General features: G+C 42.8%; 1 protein-coding gene across 3 annotated transcripts in view; it reads left to right on the plus strand.

Moving 5' to 3' along the window:
• PRKCG (protein kinase C gamma) overlaps positions 1-21,168 on the plus strand; it is a 556,381-nt gene that overhangs the window by 426,570 nt on the left and 108,643 nt on the right. For all 3 annotated transcript variants that reach the window (XM_072110472.1, XM_072110471.1, XM_072110470.1), the window contains 2 exons: positions 14,073-14,164; positions 14,837-14,899. In XM_072110472.1, coding sequence (XP_071966573.1) covers positions 14,073-14,164; positions 14,837-14,899 — 155 coding nt within the window. The remainder of the gene's footprint in view (positions 1-14,072; positions 14,165-14,836; positions 14,900-21,168) is intronic.

Raw genomic sequence — 21,168 nt, forward strand, 5'->3', positions numbered from 1 at the left:
AACCAGGATTAACAATAAAGCTTAATTGTAGACACCAGTGATAACTGTTACAGCTGTTTATTGTAGCCTAAAGATAAAGTACAGTAAATTGCCAACATCCAGAGGTCCATTTGTAACTATGGGTCGTATGTAAGTCAGGTGTTCTTAAGTAGGGGAGCGCCTGTACAAGGTTTACTAACATACAGCATGAATTAGGTGGGCCAGCAAACTTCTGGATTGGTTACCAGCTTTAAATTAGTGTTGCTTGCTAACTCTTTACTCCTGTAAAGAAGGATACCATATTCTCCAGAGATCATGCCACCAAAATTTATCTAGTAGAAGAGCCATAGCAGAGTGGTCAGAAGTGGATGGGGAAGTAGGGCCAGTCCCGAATTTGTCTATACCAGGGTTTTTGAGTATGTTGAAGTCACCCATGCATAAAACGGTGGTGTGTGGAAATTGAGAAGCTGACAGCTTTGTGTAGACTAGCTGGGAAGTGTATGGGTGGAATGTAAATACCTAGGACTGCCATACCTAAGGGTGGCAGTCAATACGGGAATAGATAAAAAAGAATCTACCGTCAGGGCCTCTTTTAGTCTGAATCATCTTCAATTGCACAGAGCAGACAATAAGACTACATTAGATTTGTAAATCTTTCCTATCCCTCTCAGATTTTAGGAGATGATACTTAAAGGAAAACTACCATTCAATTTGATGCATTATGAACCTAACAAACCTTGAACTAGCTACACTGATGCAGGATCATATCTTGGTTAATCCCTGAGTTGAGTGGTTTTGCAGAAAAAACTATTATAACATTCAGGACCTTGGGAAAGCTGGGTGAGGCTGGCTGCCTACATAAACACAGAGCCAGAGAGGTGATACTGATAAAGGGTACAAGAATTGAGGGAGAAGAATCATTTTTACTATTCCCACCCTATCAGCCCTAGAAAAAAGGCATTTTTATCCATCTGGAAATGCTTCTTCTTATGCTATTAATGAGTGGGATGATATTCAATTCCACGTATCTTCTAAGAACCCCAGAGATCCAAATCCCAAAATATTTAAAAGAATCATCCTTTCCAAGAACAGAAACCGATAAACCCTCCTTCATCACCATCAATGGGGAGGAGAACTGTCTTTCCCCAATTGATCTTTAATCCTGAAAACATTCCGAAACCGTTAACCAACTTGATAACTTCCTGAATGGAATTGTGTTAGGCCTGGACAATCAGCAAGATATCATCAACGTGCAGGGAAATCTTATCCCCCTTTCCCCCACAACCCCAACCCCTAATCTGATCGGTTTCACATTTTATCATTTATCATAATTATATAATTGTTTTATAAGAAAAACCACTCAGCACAGGGATTAACCAAGATATGATTAAATTTTAAGGTATGTTTGCTTCATAATGCATCAAATCAAATGGTAGGTTTCCTTTAAGGACATATATCTGACAAGCACAGTACAAACATTTCCTTGGGTAGTTAACAGTATAAAACAGAGACCACATTGAATATTCCATGCCATGTACTGGAAAGTGGGAAAAAAATTCCAAATGCAGTGAAAATGGTGAAAAAACGCATTTGTGTCGTATTCTTGTGGGCTTGTATATTACGGCTTTCACTTCACGCCACAAATGACGCATCTAATTTACTCTTTGGGTCAGTACAATTACAGGGATACCAAATTTGTATAGGTTTTATAATGTTTTCATACATTTACAAAAATTAAAACCTCATGAACAAAAATGTATTTTTTATTTTGCCGTCTTCTTGTGCTTATAACTTTTCCATACTTCATTGTATGGAGTTGTGGGTGGTGTCATCTTTTGCGTCTTTTGATGATGTTTTCAATTATATTATTTTTAGGACTGTACGACCTTTTGATCACTTTTTATAGAATTTTTAATTTTTTTTAAATGGCAAAAAAGTGTCAGTTTTGACTTTGGACGCGATTTTCCGTTACGGGTTTAAACGCAGTGAAAAACCGTTATTATATTTTGATAGATCGGGCATTTTCGGACGCGGCGATACCTAATGTGTTTATGATTTTTACTGTTTATTTATATTTATATCAGTTCTAGGGAAAGGGGGGTGATTTGAATTTTTAGGTTTTTTTATTATCATTTTTTTTTTAACTTTTTTTTTAATTTTTATTTTTACTATTTTTCAGACTCCCTAGGGTACTTTAACCCTAGGTTGTCTGATCGATCCTACCATATACTGCCATACTACAGTATGGCAGTATATGTGGATTTTACTCCTCATACATTACAATGTGCTGATAGCACATTGTAATGAATGGGTTAACCCGAAGTAGCTTCGGGTCTTCGTGAGACCCGAAGCTACCATGGCGACGGAAAGCGGCTGGCGGCTCCCTTGCGCCGCCATCTGTTTAAAGCCGCCGGCAGCGGAGCCGCCGGCAGCAGAGACTTACCGGCTATGGAGAGGGCTCGGCCCGCGAGCCCTCTCCATGCATCGGAATGCGACCGCCGCCGTGAATACACGGCGGGCGGTCGCGAACCGGTTAATAGCAAGGCCTAGGAGGAACAAAGAGGCAGCTAAGATGAGGAGGTGCATCACGGTTGCTAACAGAAAGTAAGACCCTGGCTCCAGCAGGATGGTAGGCCCCAAAGTTTCAGGAGCTGCCCAGGGATCCCTTATCTTGTTGAGATTGGCTGGGAAGGGGGGTTTGAAGTTTTCATGAGATGACCCCAGTACAGGGATGTCCAGTTGGAAGAATCCACACTGACACCCAGAGGTAGTTCCGCCATCTGTTATGGCTGCAAATCAAGGACCTGGTTTTGACCGGTAGTAGACCTCAGCCTGGTCCCAGCTCTAATTGGCCCCAGATGAGATCGAGATCCATGGTGCAGCGATTGGAGAGCAACAGAATTTGCCAGGACACAGGCCTCATGGATCAGTCTAGGGGATGGAATCTGGATGAAGAGGCTTTTGGTGGGAGGATGGCCTTGGATTAACATAAAAAAGGTTATTCTCATCATAAAGGCTTTAAAGGTAACAGCATCTGTAACTTATTACTGAGACAACAACAGGAGGAAAACACAAGACCAACACCTTGTGGCTAATAAATGGAGGGCAACACTTGGCCTGTATACCTGAGAGTAGTCATCCCACCCAGCTCTCAGACTACTCTAGTAAAAGATAACCCACATAAACTACATGCAAGCAGCTCTTCCACCATTAAATTAGGATCAGCAACCTAAGATTACCGGCAAAGATTAGCAGCTTACTTCACTCCATATCCATATTATATTTTATGTCTAAAATTATAATTTATTTTATTTAATTATTGACCATTATATTTGCCCCCCTTAAACTTTTCTACCTTTTGCCACATTTCAAGATTCATACATAAAGACATAAAATTATTACTGTTTGGTTAAGAATCAACAAGTGGAACTAAATTTATTGGAAATTTTAAACTTTTGCAAATAATAATACACTGAAAGGTAGGTGTGCAGTATTATTTAGCCCCCTTAAAGGACATCTACCACCAGGATGAAAGACTGTATGCAAATGAGCCTGAGGGGCTCCGGGATCCATTAATACCTACATCCTGGTGGTAGATGCCCTTTAAGTTAATACTTTCTAGTGCCACCTTTTCCTGCGATTACAGCTGCAAATCGCTTTTAGTATATCTCTATCAGTTTTGTACACCGGGAGACTAAAGTTCTTGCCCATTCTTCCTTGGAAAGTAGCTTGAGCTCAGTGAGGATGGATGTAGAGTGTTTTCAGCTCTTTCAACAAATTCTCTATTGGATTTAGGTCTGGACTTTGACTTGGCCATTCTAACACCTGGATATGTTTATGATCAATCAGTTATATTAAAATTGTAGATGTAGACTAAACAGCAAAAAAGAAGGAAACAATGTAATGAAAAATAGACAAATAGTATACAAAGAATTAGGAATATATAAGGAATTACACTCTTGGACATACTTTTAGTGTATACTGGATAAAATGATGCTTTTTAAAGGAAACCTACCACTTGAAGTGGTAGGTGTAAGATGCATATACCAAGCACCAGCTCAGGGTGATAAGGGTAAGCCGATGCTTACTTTCATTAGTGTCCTCAGCCGCTGTATCGCGGTTTAAACACTTTTTATTCTTTACAGCCACCAAACGCGCGCCGAAGCTCCTTTGGCTGTAAAGAATAAAAAGTGTTTAAACCGTGATACAGCGGTTTAGGACAGTAATGAAAGTAAGCACCGGCAGCAGCTCACCCTGAGCTGGTGCTCGGTATATGCATCTTACACCTACCACTTCAAGTAGTAGGTTTCCTTTAAGTAAAAATCCAGGAGAACAAATCATATGAAGACTAATGCTTTAGTACTGATGGATACATAAGACCCTTAGGCCACAAGGGGTTCTAAGTATGGTGAACGCTTTCGATTCGATGAATGCTGGGGTCTCAGCATGGTGCACCCTGTGTCAACATGTCAAATTGAAAGCAGTATAAGTGAACTTCCAGCTGTGGAGGTGTCATCAGAGATTCTAATCCTGGGGGGTGCGATATGAATTATAGAGCATATCTCGTGCGATATACCACATCAAGATCCTTACTTGTTGACCGCAATAGACAATGGGGCACATTTACTAAGGGTCTGTGCGCCGACTATTTCTGTTTTGCACCGGATTTAACACAGGCACGCAATTAGATTTAGGGCAATCATGTGACACAAATCGGGGGGGGGGGGGACGTGGCCAGCAGACAACCTGACTGATTCGGACTAAGCGCAGGATTTAAAATTAAAATTGTGTCACAAGACATGCACTCACATACACCGGGAACCTGCCGCAAAGTGGGATGGTCTTGCTGTGGTGGGGTGCCACCAGGTCGTTCCATGGGTGCGACTAGGCCCGCGGTGGCAAACAAGGTAGGGAGGCAGGAAACAGGAACCACAGGATGGCACAGTAATCACAGGGACGGATCACCGGAGTAGGGGTCGCTGGAAGCATCACAGGAGCCGGACACAGGAACGGACCTTGGCAGGGCAGGACTTCCGCTGGATAGCAAGACCTCAGGACCGCCACAGGAGTACGGGACCGCCACAGGAGTAGGGGAACGCCACAGGAACACGGGAACTCGAAGGAACACTGGAGTACAGACACATGGAGGAAACCTGGGAGCGCTGGAACACTAGGAAACACAGGAGTTTTTTCACTTCAGGGAAATGACTTGAAGATCGCCAGAGAGTGAAGGGAGGTGACGAATTATAAAGGCAAGCCAGATTAGCCAGCACCAATTAGGAGGACGCTGGCCCTTTAAATCATGACTAGTCAGCGTGCGCGCCCTAGCAGCGGGAGCGCGTGGCCTGGATGGAGATCGAGTCGCATCAGGAGCCAGGAGAGGTGAGTACACACCGGGGGAACAGGGGCACTCTGCGAAGGCCGGAGACCCTGGAGAGGCCTCTGGGAAGGCCCGAGACTCTGGAGTCGCTTCTGGGAAGGCTGGAGACTCCGGAGCGGCCTCTGGGAAGGCCCGAGACTCCAGAGCGGCCTCTGGGAAGGCCAGAAACTCTGGAGCGGCCTCTGGGAAGGCCTGAAACTCTGAGGGCAGGCGTGGGAACCGGACTTGAGGTTGCTCGAACTTGGACCAGATTTTTGCCAGGAGCGTGGTATAGGTAGCCATGTCCGGATCACCACTATTTCATAGAGGACTAGCCCAGGCCAGGGCCTCTCCAGACAGCAAACAAAAGACAAACACCACCTTAGTGCATTTGGTGGTGAACTGGGAGGACATCAGTTCAATGTGCACCGAGCACTGGAAATGTTTCTGCACAATTCGGGGTTGCCTTCTTTTTTGTCGGGCAAATCCACCAGTAGCTGATGTTGATCCTTAGCACAGTCCATGGCTTAAGCAGAATTCATGACCTTGGCGGAGTCCATGGCCGGATCTTACTGGGCGGGCTCTCTGGACCACCACGGGGAATGATGGTACTAGCCGCAACCCGTGACCGGAGTCTAAGTGGCTCCTGGTCTTCTCCAGAGCCCGCCGCAAAGCGGGATGGTCTTGCTGCGTCGAGCTGCCACCAGGTCATTCCACAGGTGCGAATAGGCCAGCGGTGGCAGCCAAAGTAGGGAGGCAGGAAACAGGAATCACCAGAGTAGGAACCGCTGGAAGGATCACAGGAGCTGGACACAGGAACGGACCTTGGCAGGGCAGGACCTCGCTGGATGGCAGGACCTCGGCTGGATGGCAGGACCTCAGGACGACCACAGAGATACCCGATCACCACAGGAATACAGGACCACCACAGGAGTACAGGACCGCCACAGGAGTACGGGACCGCCACAGGAGTACAGGAACGCCGAATTATAAAGGCAAGCCTGAAAAGCCAGCGCCAATTAGGAAGACGCTGGCCCTTTAAATCATGATGAGTCGACGCATGCATGGCCTAGCAACGGGAGCGTGCGGCCTAGTGTGGAAGCCGGCTTGCGGCCTGGATGGGGACCGAGTCGCATCAGGAGCCAGGAGAGGTGAGTACAGGCCAGGTGATCAGGGGCACCGCGCCACACAGCGGGACACGGGTGCACCCACGATCCGTACCGAGGATCGTGTGTGTAACCATGACACAGGGAGGTAAGGAGGAAGCAGAGCACAGGCGGGTGCTGACCCTCCCACCACCACAAATGTTATAATATATCTTTGGAGGTCGACGATTCACAAAACACTTCCCAGGGTTGCCAAAAATTGAAGAACCTTACTGATTTGCCATTTATTTGTCCGCCATTATTTCTTCCATGCGGAGAATCTGGAGCATTTCCTGGGCCCAATCAAAAATAGAGGGAGGAGCGGAGGTGCACCATTTTCAGGGGATGACCGAGCGTGCTGCCATTAAAGGGAATGTAAGTAAGCTACACTTTTGTTTCCCGATCTCGCCGGGCAATATGCGTTTAAAGATCTCAAAAACCTGGTTCCAGAAGGGAAGAAGTTTACTGCATGACCACCATATGTGGAGCATGTCTCCCATTTCAGTACCGCATCTCCAACAAGTGTCCGGCAGTGAAGGATAGATGGAACGCAGTGGGGCCGGAACCCTATACCATTTAGAGAGTATTTTGTAGTTGTGTTCCTGCAAAGCACATGCAATTGAGAGTGTGGGTAAAAAGAAAGGCCTTATTCTTTTGCCGACAGAGCTACACCCAATTCTTTCTCCCAGCTAGCAACATAAGGTAGACTAGAATTATCTGATTCCTTTACTAAGAGGCTGTATGTTTTGCGTTCTGGTGGGGATGTTCGGTGGATGAGGTCCTCATAGGGCATTGGCGGGGCATTCAAAACTGCCTCAGGACCCAGGTGTCCAAGAAAGGAACCAAGAGAGTTCCAGCCATGGTAAATGGGATATCTCAGGGCTCGAGATTCCTGAATGAAGGCAACGGAGCCGCACCCAATAGGTTGAATATGCAAAGATCCTCGTGTGCCCAATGGCCTGGAAAGATGGATCTAGAGAAAGTGGGCGGGAAGTCTGGGTTTTGGAATAAGCGTGTAACCGGGCTGAGTGGTCTGTACAGAATTTTACACTGAATGAGGGAATCCCATAATTCCAGGGGCAGTCTGCGGCTCAATGTCCACTTGTCGGTAAGGCACCCAGGGAAGTAGGCGTAATGGGATCATGGAGCTATATTGCTCAATCTGGAACCATTGCTTGGAGGACTGGTGGTAATGCCAATCTAATAGCTTCAATAAAGAAGATGCCTGGTGATAAAATCTAAAGTCGGCCAGGCCCACTCCCTCCACCATTTTAGCAGGGACAAGGTACCACCAACCAATTCTTGGGCATGTTGTGCCCCAGATAAAATGCAGCAAGGCTGAAAGGATGGATTTAAAAAAGGATGCAGAAGGCTGGATCTGGACTCCTTGGAAAGGTAAAGGAATCCATCTTAATGACATTGATGGGACCAAACCAAGACAATTTTTTTTTAAACCACTGTATCGCGGTTTAAAACACTTTTTAAACTTTATGGCCGAAGCTGCTTCGGCACAGGGTGGTACGGGCTCGACCTTCACTTCCTAAGCAGCTTCGGCCATAAAGTTTAAAAAGTGTTTTAAACCGCGATACAGTGGTTTAAAACACTAACAAAAATAAGCTCGGTATTTCCTTCTTATACCTGCCACTTCAAGTGGTAGGTTTCCTTTAACGCTTCTGATTTGTTATAATTGATTTTGAAGTTACTCAATTGGCCATAGACTCAACTTCTTCATATAGTGTGGGGAACAAAATTCTCAGCTGTGTCACATATATCAGTACATCATATGCGAATAACGCAGCTTTATACTGTCACTAGCTCACCGGGATACCTTGGATGTTTGGGTTGTTCCTAATGGCGCATGCCAGATGCTCCATCACAATGATGTAAAGTTTGGGGGAGAGAGGGCAATCCTGACCTGTGCCATTACGAATTGTGATGGGATCTGAGAAGAACCCATCAACTCGGCCGTAGCTGTTGGGAGAGTGCAAGGATCTTTCCCAAAAACTACTGACCAGGTTCTAACTCTGAGAGTGTGGCCGACATGAAGCCCAAATGGACCCTATTAAAGGCTTTCTCCGCTTCGATCAACAGGAGGTAAGAAGGGATTGAGCATTTGCATGTGCCATCAGGAGGTGTGTTTTGTTTAGATTGTCCCTAGCTTCCCTGCCTCTCACAAACCCCACCTGGTCAGTAAAGATTACATTTGGAAGGTGCAAGGCTAAGCGGTCAGCCAGAATCTTAGAAAATAATTTCAAGTCAATGTTCAGGAGTGAGATAGGTCTATAGCTGGCTGTGGATAAAGGATCTTTCCCTGGTTTCATTAGGACGCTAATGTTGACTCCGGAGCTTGCACTTAAGTGCTTCCCATTTCATCGGGAGAATTTCAGGGAATAGATTGTGGGTCTGTAGGAAGGAGGCAACTGTATGCTTGATGTCTTGGATAAAAAGCGCATCTTTGAGCAAGTTATTGTTAAGACGCCATGACCAAGGGCGGGAGAAGACAGATGGCACTGCAAGCGAAAGATAAATCGGGGCATGATCTGATATTACTATGTTGCATATAGAGGCGGTGGGCTCCCAAGTCAGTCCCCTTTGTTGAAGAAGAAAAAAGTCAATGAGACTGTAGGAGTCGTGGGCAGGGGGAAAATATGTGTAATCTCTATCACTTGGGTGTAATATCTGCCAAATATCTACCAACTGCAGATCGTGTAAATCCTTCCTAAGGGGCCCCAGCTGTGCCAAGTGTAAACAAAAAGGACCACCACTCACGCCACAGCCACTGACTGGAAGGGAAAGAAGAAGGAAAACATAAAGAGTGAGAAGACAAACAAGAAGGGAAACGATATGGAATAGGGAAAAAGCAATAAACTAAAAGGAAATATGTGTAGGTGGGTAAATCCTTCCTAAGGGGCCCCAGCTGTTAAAGCGAAATGTGACTCTTCCCTGAAGAAGTATCGGATCTAACGTCAGAAGGGAAATTGAAGTCACCACCTACCACCAACATTTCCTCTGAGAACTCCGACAGGGTTGCTAGAATGTGTCTGCATGCTGCCACTGGGGAACAATTGGGCAGGTATAGTTTAGCAAAAGTGAAAGTTTGACCATAGATCTGAAGTTTAAGGAAGACATATCTACCTGCTTCATCCATCTCCTTGCCCAGGACCACGCGAGGGAGAGAGTGGTGGATTGCAATTGACACACCTTTAGAGCTTGACTCTGGGTTAGTACTGTGGAACCAGGCTTTGAAATAACGGTCCCTGATTACTGAAGAGTGACCAGTTTTAAAATGAGTCTCTTGTAAGAATGAAACCTTTACCCCTTGCTTATGCATTTTATTAAGAACCTGGGAGCGTTTCTGGGGGATATTTAGCCCACTAGCATTCAGGGAACCCAGCTTTACCGCCGCCATAGTGGGGAAACTGCTACAAATCTCCAGAACTGTAGGACCCAGGGAAAAGAGGGGGAGGCACGGCCACCAGAGCACGTTGGAGTCAAAGGGTAAGGTTAATAAGAGAAAACACTGAGGATAAGAGAAGAGTGTGCAAGTGTAAACAAAAAGGACAACCACTCACGCCATAGCCACTGACCAGAAGGGAAAGAAGGAAGACACAGGGATGGAGAAGATGAACAAGAAGTGAAACAATATGGAATAGGGAAAAGCCAATAAACTAAAAGGAAAAAGATGCAGGTGGGTTCAACTATCAAACCCTAACAAATGGGAGGGGAAATATAAACAACGTATACAGGCTGGCTGTATACGAGTCCCATGGTGGAAAGTGGTCCCGCTACTAAGGGAGCCCGTGTCTAGGGTCCCCCTGCCTAAAAAGAAAACAGATGATTACTGAGAAAAAAAACATCACCCAGCACCCAGAAACTAGCCAGCGATGGGCTGGAGAAAGTTTCAATATCATGATAACTTCTTTTAGCTGCTAGCGGTGAACTCGGCATATTATGTCACGCGGCTGATCATCAGGAGAAGGACGGGCTTGCAACACCCGGTGAGCTCTGTCAAATCTTCTGGGACCTCTAAAATTGAGTTGAAGAGGGAGCGGAGCACTGAATGCAGCTGTCCCAAGGGTTGCAGGATGGGTGTCTACTTGATCCTGTGAGTAGCTTCCACGGCTGTAGCTCTGGCCTGTAGTTGCTGGACCTCCCCCCTCAGAACTGTTATCTCAGCACTGTAAAATTGTTCAAGGCAAGGCACAAAACATTCCATGTCCTCTCTAGCCTTCAGATGTGTCATAAGCGTGCTTAGATCACCCAGGTCCTCCAGGGCTTGGGCGAGTAGGAATGACTGTTGTCTATCAGGCGTAGGATATCTGGGTGTGGGGAAGGATCTCGGGCCCTCAGGGCTGAAGGCCAGATGTCTGACTGGCCACAAATACCCGTGGGGACAAGGCCAGGGAGTGCAGCATATGATGTTGAGACACAGCATCCCAAAGGTCTGGATGATGAAAATAATGAAAGAGAGGAGAAGTAACAAGTCTAGAGATGAGCGAGCATTTACTTAACGAAACACAGTATGGAAACATCTGTAATGTGTTCTCCACACATTTTGTTCTTCACATACTATTATGAAGAACACCGTTTGGCACGCATGTCTTCGGATAAGTTAGCAGATCTACGGAACATCTGCAATGTGTTCTTCACTGTGTTCCTTTCAATGTGTTCTTTCAGTGAAAACATCTGCAAACATCTGCAATGTGTTCTTCAGTTTTCTTTCAATGTGTTCTTTCAGTGAAAAGTGCTCGAGTCTCCCATTGACTTCAATGGGGTTCATTATTCGATACGAGCACTCGAGCATTGGGAAAAGTTTGACCCGAGTAACGAGGCCGGGACAGTAATTGTGGTTCCGGGACCCCACTAGGCTGTGAATGCATGAGGGGTATGTTGAGATGTAGCTGGAGATATGGTGCTTACATCTTGGGTGAGGGAAGTGGAGAAGTCGGTATTGACAGTCGTTCTTGCTGTGGAGTATGTGGCAAAGTCAGGCCTGAAGCCTGCTCCACTAAGTCCAGGGAGTCCCCGGGAGAGAAGGCCTCGTGGATCTCAGCCACCACCTGCAAAGAGCACCAGGGAGTGGCTGTGAGCATGCTGGGAGCTGGATGGGTCAGGACCGGGGTGTCCTGCCAATCCCCTGAGCCGTTAGTAGGCACTGAGCCCAGGTGTCCGGGTAAGGGATTCTGACCAGTCCTGGCTGGCCAACACACTCCTTCTGGAGAGTCTGTTGTGGCTGTGGAGCGAGGTCCCCACCGGTGTCTCCACTCCCGTCCCAGAAGCAGTCAGCCTCCTCTTCTAGTGCTGGCTGTGACACGTGTCCGGCGGCCATGACAGGCACCGTGCGCGACACAGGAGGTGCACCACGAGCTGGAATACTGGAGTTGGCCAGTAAGTGGGGTGCTTGAACTTCTGGGTATTCTCCTGGGGAGCCTCCGGTGGTCCTAAAAGACCTGTTGCTGCCCAACCTAGGGGAATTACTGACTTTCGGTGGGCTTCCCGGACGCCTCCATCTTTGGCCTTGTGGGAGCTGAGGCTGTGGGAACCGGGGTTGGAAAACGGCCAAATACCCCTGGTGGAGACCCGAAGCTGGGGTGTCACGGGGTTCTGTGGAGTCCCCTTCATCTTAGGACCCATATGTGATGGAGTTCTGGGTGCCGGGTGATGCATAAGGCACTGCAGGGCCTGGAACAGAGCGGGAGCTAGTGTGCAGCACATCTGCTCTCCTCCATAGCTAGGCCACTCCTGACCTGGATATGTTTATTTGTGAACCATTCCATTGTAGATTTTGCTTTATGTTTGGGATCATTGTCTTGTTAGAAGATAAATCACCATCCCAGTCTCAGGTCTTTTGCTGACTAACAGGTTTTCTTCCAGAATGGTCCTGTATTTGGCTCCATCCATCTTCCAATCAATTTCCCTGAAGAAAAAGGGGAACAAGCCATAATGCTGCCACCACCATGTTAGACAGTGTGGATGGTGTTTTCAGGGTGATGAGCTGTGTTGCTTTTACGCCAAACATATCATTTGGCAATGTGGCCAAAATGTTCGATTTTCGTTTCATGTGACAAGAGCACCTTCTTCCACATGTTTGGTATGTCTCCCAGGTGGCTTGTGGCAAGCTTTAAACAAAACTTTTTATGGATATCTTTGAGAAATGGCTTTCTTCTTGCCACTCTTCCATAAAGGCCAGATTATGCAGTGTACAACTATTGTTGTCCAATGGACAGACTCTCCCACCTCAGCTGTAGATATCTGCAGTTCATCCAGAGTGATCATGGGTCTCTTGACTGCATCTCTATTCAGTCTTTTCCTTGTAAAGTGTTCTGATACTCCTTCCATTTCAATATGATCACTTGCACAGTGCTCCTTGAGATGTTTAAAGTTTGTGAATCCATTTGGTATCTAAATCCGACTTAAACTTCTCCACTACAGTATCATAGATCATGGTGTGTTCCTTGGTCTTCATAATGCTCTCTGCGCTTTAAATAGAACCCTGAGACTATCACAGAGCAGGTGTATTTATATGGAGACTTGATTGCACACATGTGGATTATATTTATCATCATCAGTCAATTAAGACAACATTGAATCATTCAGAGATCCTCACTACACTTCTGGAGTTAGTTTGCTGCACTGAAAAGGGGGCAAAACAATATTGCACTCCCCACTTTTCAGTTTTTTATTTTTTACAAAAGTCTAAAATCTCCAATAAATTTTGTTTCAGTTCACAATTGTTTCCCACTTTGTTGTTGATTCTTCACCAAAAAATGTAATTTTTCTATTTTTATGTTTGAAGCCTGAAATGTGGCAAAAGGCAGAAAAGATCATGGGGGCCTAATACCTTTGTAAGGCAATGTATGGTAGATATAAAAATAAAAGTGAGCATTGACATTTATCTAAGTAATGGGGTGTTTTATAGGGAATTTGTGTGTCTAGTAATTTTATTATTCTGTCTTAATCGTTATTTTATTTTTAATTTAAATTCATAGTTTTGTATCATACCACAGATTAATTGTAATACAGGCAGTCCCCGGGTTACATACAAGATAGGGTCTGTAGGTTTGTTCTTAAGTTGAATTTGTATGTAAGTCAGAACTGTATATTTTATCATTGTAATCCCAGCCAGAACTTTTTTGGTCTCTGTGACAATTGGATTTTAAAAATGTTGGGTTGTCATAAGAATCAGGATTAACAATAAAGCTTCATTACAGACACCTGTGATAACTGTTACAGCTGATTATTATAGCCTAGGGCTAAAGTACAATAAATTACCAATATCCAGTGGTCCGTTTGTAACTAGGGGTCGTATGTAAGTCGAGTGTTCTTAAGTAGGGGACCGCCTGTATATGTTAAATTTATGTATAGTCCATTGTGAAATATTTGTACAAATAGCATTGGGTCTTGTGTGGATATCGGACTCAATCATTAGATCTTTTGAGAACCAGAAGTCACTTAGATCAGGATGAAGATATCAGCTAAAACATAATATATTTGGGTTTTGAACATCTTTTAAAATCACACGTTTCACAAAAGTAGATGTACAGTAACCTACTCATAATGCTTTATTTGTACTATTGCTGTCATTCTAGGATCGGCTTTATTTTGTTATGGAATATGTGAATGGTGGAGACCTTATGTACCACATACAGCAAGTTGGCAAGTTCAAGGAGCCACATGCTATGTAAGTAAAGTGGCTCAACAAACCTGTTGCACCTCTCTTTATAACCCCCTTCTCCCCTCATTTAACAGAATCCTAGACACCTCTTTGTTTAGGCTGTGTTTCGTACATGACTGCCTCATGTTGAGGGATTCCTAATAGAGCAAGTATTTAGTGTTTTTTCCAACATTTGAATGTAGTGTAGTAAATGTTTATGTTCATTACATCTTAAAGAGGTTGGCCACTTTACCTCATGTTTTTTGTAATGTGTTTAACTGTGGGGGTCAGGATATTAGATAATTTACCTATATATATATATATATATATATATATATATATATATATATATATATATATATATATATATATATATATAGTCTTCATGAATATAAGATTAAGTTATTGTCAGTGTGATTCTTCATGAACCAGTTAGAAATCACATGACCCTTCTTCTTCTGTTATTTTATGGTCAGGAAAGTTTGGCTGATGGGGTAAAAGACAAGAGGCTTCACTTTACATATCAAGAAGGTGGTGCAAAACCTTGACTAGATGTATATCGATAAATTACCTAATATCCTTCCCCCCTCCAACATGAACACACATTACAAAAAATATAGTGGAGTGTCCAACCTATTTAACTCTGCATTAAATACTGATCATTACTTTAAATATATTTCAAATATATCTTTTTTGTAGGTTTTATGCTGCTGAGATTGCCATTGGACTGTTCTTCCTTCACAATAAGGGAATCATCTATAGGTATTTATTGGGCATCAACTATTTTATACATCATAAAATGTAATAGATGAAGAAAATTCTCTGACACTGACCATAGAAAAACAAGTTTAAATGCATACAAGTAACAATAATTAACAATAAATACTTGAGTTTGTTATAATAAAATATGAAAGAAAATTGTCTTTTTATATTATCACAGTGTCATGGGCTAAGCAGAGAAATTTAGTTTTTCTTTATCTGATATAGAGCATTTAATAATTCTTACCATTTTGTATATCACTGTAGAAGACTGTAGATGAGTTCTTATTTGATTCTGTAGTCAATGGTGACTACTCCATGTAAGGGGTAGACCAAGGGGAACCTTTATAACCAGGGATGGATTGGCCCAGTAGAGTACTAGAAGATACCTTGGTGGCTGCAGACATATATTAATCATTTCTATAATAGTAGCATAATAGTAAGATCATAGTAGATTAATTTAATTAAAGACACAACCTTTAAGCTTACAGTGTTGATCTGTTGGAAGGCAAAAAGACCAACAAGGCTATTGCCAATTAGCCCATCAGTGGTAAGAGTCCTTACTTCTAATTATGACAGTAAGAATAAATCCTTACATCACATCCCATGCCCAGGAATTTATATCCTAGAGCAGTGATGGCTAACCTATGACACTGGTGCCAGAGGTGGCACTCAGAGCCCTTTCTGTGGGCACTCAGGCCATCACCAGAGATAACTCCAGGTATCTTCCTGCAGTCCCAGACAGCCCAGGACTTGCTGTGCACTGAGGTATTTTAAAGTGACAGTTCTACCTGGGACTATTTTCTGCTTTATTGGTGTCCTCAGGGTGCTGGTATCAACGAAAACTGAGACAGAGAAGGGAGTATAAATCACAAATTAAATTTCTGTGTTGGCACTTTGCGATAAATAAGCGGGTCTTTGTTGTAGTTTGGGCACTCGGTCTCTAAAAGGTTTGCCATCACTGTCCTAGAGTCTCAACCTTTCAATATCATGTCACAGTAAAATAAATAACAAGCCACTGCATATATAATAAACTTATAGGTTACATCTGAATCCTTCCTCATATTAGAAAATATTAGAAATATAGTATAATATAACACTATAATAACTCTAACTCTTTGACTTATCCCTGGAACACTTTGCTGTGATACATTTATCTCTCTACCTCAGTCTAGATGAGTGAGAACAGAGTGCAGGTGATCATCAGCTTGTAGTTATGAGTAGACCCGAACTGCAATGTGCAGGTTCATACCAGACTGCAGTCAGCACCGATCAGTGAGCGAACCCATTTAAAGGGTGAATACCAGCAATTGGTCAGTACTGTACTGATAAGTCCACTCATCACTATCCCCTTTTCATCCGTCCTGAGACCAAGCTCAGAAACAGAGTGATGCAGGCAGTACTGAAACAGTAGTGAGGTAAAGCTTTCAAAAGGAGATGGAGTGCTATGATAATGATGCTGAATGGTAGGGAGAATGAGGAAACCTACCACGTCCGATGGTGCTTCTAAGCTGCAAATGCCGTACACCAGCTCCGGGTGAGCTAGTGGCGGCGCTTATTTTCGTTATGTTTTTAAACAGATGTAAAGCGTTTAAACGCTTTTTATACCAATTTTTATATACCAAGTAGATGAACCGCACCGTGGACCGCACTCGGGCACCATGAGCGCGACCGCTTACTATTCAGGAGCATGCACAGTCGCGCACATGGTGTGCCGAGTGCGGACCACGGTGCGATGATCTACTTGGTATATAAAGATTACTAAAGCTTTTAAACGCTTTACATCTTTTTAAAAACATAATGAAAATAAGCGCTGGCACCAGCTCACCCTGAGCTGGTGCAAGGCATTTGCAGCTTAGAAGCACCATTGAAAGTGGTAAGTTTCCTTTAACCCCTTAACGCTGAAGCCACTTTTCACCTTCCTGACACGGCCCATTTTTTAAAATCTGACATGTGTCTTTTTAAGTGGTTATAACTTTGGAACGCTTTAACATATCCAGTTGATTTTGAGATTGTTTTTTCGTGACACATTGTACTTCATGCTGGTTGAGAAATTTAATCAATATATTTAGTATTTATTTATGAAATAAATGGAAATTTGGCAAAAATTTTGAAAAAAACAATGTTTTCCAAATTCAAAATTGGTCATATCACTAAAATAACTTGATAACTAATATTTTCCACATGTCTGCTTTAACTTGGCATCATTTTTCAAACCTCTTTTCCTTTATTTAGGATGTTAGGAGGCTTATAACTTTAGGTGCAATTTTTCAGATTTTCACGAAAATCATCAAAACCTACTTTTGGAGGGTCAATTTAGTTAGAAGTGACTTTATAAGGCCCACATGACAGAAAACCCCCACAAATGACACCATTTTAGAAACTACACCCCTCAAAATATTCAAAACAACCTTTGGGAATTTTGTTAACCCTATGAGCGTTTCATGAAGGTGAAAGATAAATGAAAGTGAAATTAGAGAAATGTAATTTTATCTTACTATAGATTCATTGAACACTAAAATTTGCACCTTCACAATGGGTTAAAAAGGAAAATGCATTTTACAATGTTGAGGGCAATTCCTCCTGAGTATGCCAATACCCATTTTGTCACTGTACCATGCTGTACGGGCACAGGGGGGCACCTGGAAGGGAAAGAGCGTTGTTTCGTTTTTGCAGGGCAAATATGGCTGAAAAAGTTTTCATGTGTCAGAATGCATTTGGAGAGCCGTAATGGTACCAAAACAGAGGAAAGCCCCAACATGAGACACCATTTTGGAAAGTACACCCCTTGGAGAGTTTAGCAACGTGTAATTTGTGTATTTTCCCCAACAGGTGTTTGATTCAATTAGGCCCCAAAAGGGAAAAAAGGTGAAAATTTTCTAAAAAAAGTCACTTTTACCCCAAATTTTTGTTAGCCACAAGGGATAAAAGATTAAACAACCCCATAAATGTGTAAAACTATTTCTCCTAAGCACAGAACTGCACCACTTTTGCATATAAAGTGTTGTATGGGTGCACAGTAGGGCTCAGAAGGGAAAGAGGGGCTTTGGCCTTTTAGAAGCCAGATTTGACAATCATCCTTTACATGTGTCAGGATGCATTTGGAGAGCCCTAGTGGTACCAAAACAGAGGGGAACCCCAACAAGTGTCACCATTTTGGAAAGTGCACCCTTTGGAAAATTCTGCAAGGTGTAATATGTGTATTTTCCCCTACAGGTGTTTGCTTCAATTAGGTCCCTAAAAGGAAAAAGGTGAACATTTTCCCAAAAAAGTCACTTTTACGGCTAATTTTTGTATCCCATAAGGCATTAAAGATGAAACAACCCCAAAAAATGTGTACTAGCATTTCTCTCGAGTATAAAATTGCCCCACACATGCAAATAAAATGTTGTATGGGTACGCAGTGAAGCTCAGAAGGGAAAGAGGGGCGTTGGCCTTTTAGAAGCCAAATTTGACAGACATCCTTTACATGTGTCAGGATGCATTTAGAGAGCCGTAGTGGTACCAAAACAGAGCGGAACCCCAACAAGTATCACCATTTTGGAAAGTACACCCCTTAGAGAATTTAGCAAGGTGTAATATGTGTATTTGTCCGTAAAGGTGTTTGATTTAATTAGGACTTAAATAGATAAAAGGTGAACATTTTCTTATAAAGGTCATTTTACTCCTAATTTTATATAGCCACAAGGGATAAAAAAATGTAATAACCCCCCAAAATGTGTAAACCTATTTCTCTCAAGTGTAGAAGTACCCCACATGTGTATATAAAATGTTGTATGGGCGCACAGTAAAAGGAAAGGGGAATGTTTGCCTTTTAGAAGCCAAATTTGACAGAAATGTTTGACATGCATTTGGAGAACCCTAGTGGTATAAAACAGAGAAGAATCCAAAAAGTGACCCTAATTTTTGAACGCACACCCCTTACAGAATTTTGCAATGTGTAATATATGCATTTGCCCCTACAGGTGAATGATCCAATTAGGCCCTAATCATTAAAAAGGTGAAAATTTTCCTATAAATGTCACTTTACCCCTAATTTATGTAAGCCACAAGGGATAATATATTAAATAACCCCAAAAAAGGTGTAAAACTATTTCTCCCGAGTGTAGAAGTACCCCACATGTGCATATAAAATGCTTTATGGGCGCACAGTAGAGGAAAAGAGGGAAGTTTGTCTTTTAGAGGCCAAATTTGCAAGAAATCCTTCACATGTGTCAGGATGCATTTGGAGAGACGTAGTGGTACCAAAACAGAGGAAAACCCGAAAAGTGACCCTAATTGTTGAATGTACACCCCTTGGGGAATATAGCAAGGTGTAATATGTGGTGTAGTGTAATACACGTGGTGAAATGAGCATTTTGAACATACAGGTGGTTTCCAAATATGATGTGCAATGGAGTCCAAGATGGAAATTTCAATTATTTCTGGAAAGTTCAGTGCCCGTTATGTGGCCCCCCTTATGAAATAATGGAGGGGTATAGGGAGCAACGGGACATAACAGTTGTTACAATTATTCATTTTACCAAAATTAATTCACAATAGGTTGGGCGTGAATTGTGAATGTCTAGTGTATAAGGAGGTAGTATATATCAAGGGACCAACTAAACTTTTGTCACTCTGGAGTTGTCGCAGGTCTCTTAGTAGTATGTAGTGTCCATCCTAACTTCTCTTTTGGAACAGACTCTTTATTGAGTCTTATCTTTAGAAGCAGCAGAATTCACCGGGAAAATGCTGTCCTGGCAAAACACAGGAACATCTAAACCAGAGGTACTGGGGCCCCGTCCTTCTTGTCCCAATATTAGTTTCCTAATATCTTCCTCTTGAAAACGGAGAAATGATACGGCAGGACCTGCACATTGGAACAGCTCGTAAGAGTTGTACAGCATCATCTGTACAATGTGCACAGCCAGCACTTTTGTACCATATCTTCGTTTTTCGTAGGGAAATTATCGCCAAGTGTTGCTCTTATTCACCCTAGCAATGCCCATTGTGACGAATATTGCTGCTTTTGGCTGGACCAAATCGACCAGCCAATAGCGGCAAACATGGACAGAGGGGGGCAACAAAACCCCTCTGGACCGCAAGGCAAAATTGGTGGCTGTCAGGAACAGCCGCCACCCTACCCCGATCACCGTGTCTACAGACATGGTGACCGGTATTACTGACGTCATAAGTAAATTCGCTGCTATTGGCTCATCTGAATTGATGAGCCAATAGCAGCAATAATAAACTGGGGGTGTGTGGGGGGGACGTAACCCTTCTGGTCCATGGGGCAGGATGGATGGCTGTCAGGAACAGCCGCCGTCTTACCCCGATCAGTGAACAGCTGCCGTCTTACCCTGACCGGTGTTGGAAAGTCACTACCCGCCGCACCGTTCTATAACAACGCTCGTTGGCTATAGGCTATACAATCTTTATTTATTTTTTAAGCAATTTAGACAAATAAGGGCTTATTTTTTGCGAGACGAGATGCACTGTAAAAAAAACTTTATTTTAGTGGGTTTTTAGCTTATTGAAGCAATTTTATTAACTTTTTACGTGTGGAGGAAAATAAAATCATCAATTCTTCTTTTGGATTTTTAGCATTTTTTGGGGGGGGTGTTCACTGTAGCATAACAATACTATATTATCTTTATTCTACGGATCACTACGATTACGGTGATACCTCATTTATATAGTTTTATTTTTATTTGTCCAATTTTATTGAAGGAAAACTAGAATAGAAAAAATTGCATTTGTTTTAGTATTGCCATTTTTATAGCGGCATAATTATAGTATTTTTTGGTTTACGGAGCTGGTTGTAAGCTTATTTTTTGCGTGACAAGTTGCTCTTTTTATTGGTATCATTTTGGTGCTTGTAACTTTTTCGGATCACTTTTTAGAACATTTTTTGTAAAGCAATTTGATAAAAAGTTTGAATTTTTGACATGTTTTTGGGTTTTTTTTTTTACCACGTTCACCGAGCGGGTCCAATTATGATTAGGATTTATTGTACAGATTGTTACGGACGCATCGATACCAAATAAGTGGGTTTTTTTTGTGATTTAGTGTTTTTTATACTTTATTACTTGTGTAAAGGGAAATGTGGTGTTTGGGGGGACTTTCACTTTCTTTTATTATTTATTTTTATTGTAAAAAACGTTTATTTATTTATTTTTACTTTTTTTACAGTTACTGTCATCTAAGCTTGAACAAGTGATCTTCTGATCACTTGTTCAAGCTTTTTTACAGGTTACACAGTGCAATACAGATGTATTGCACTGTGTAATGTA

Source organism: Engystomops pustulosus, chromosome 6 (genome assembly GCF_040894005.1).
Source record: "Engystomops pustulosus chromosome 6, aEngPut4.maternal, whole genome shotgun sequence".
In the NCBI taxonomy this organism is placed as follows: domain Eukaryota; kingdom Metazoa; phylum Chordata; class Amphibia; order Anura; family Leptodactylidae; genus Engystomops; species Engystomops pustulosus.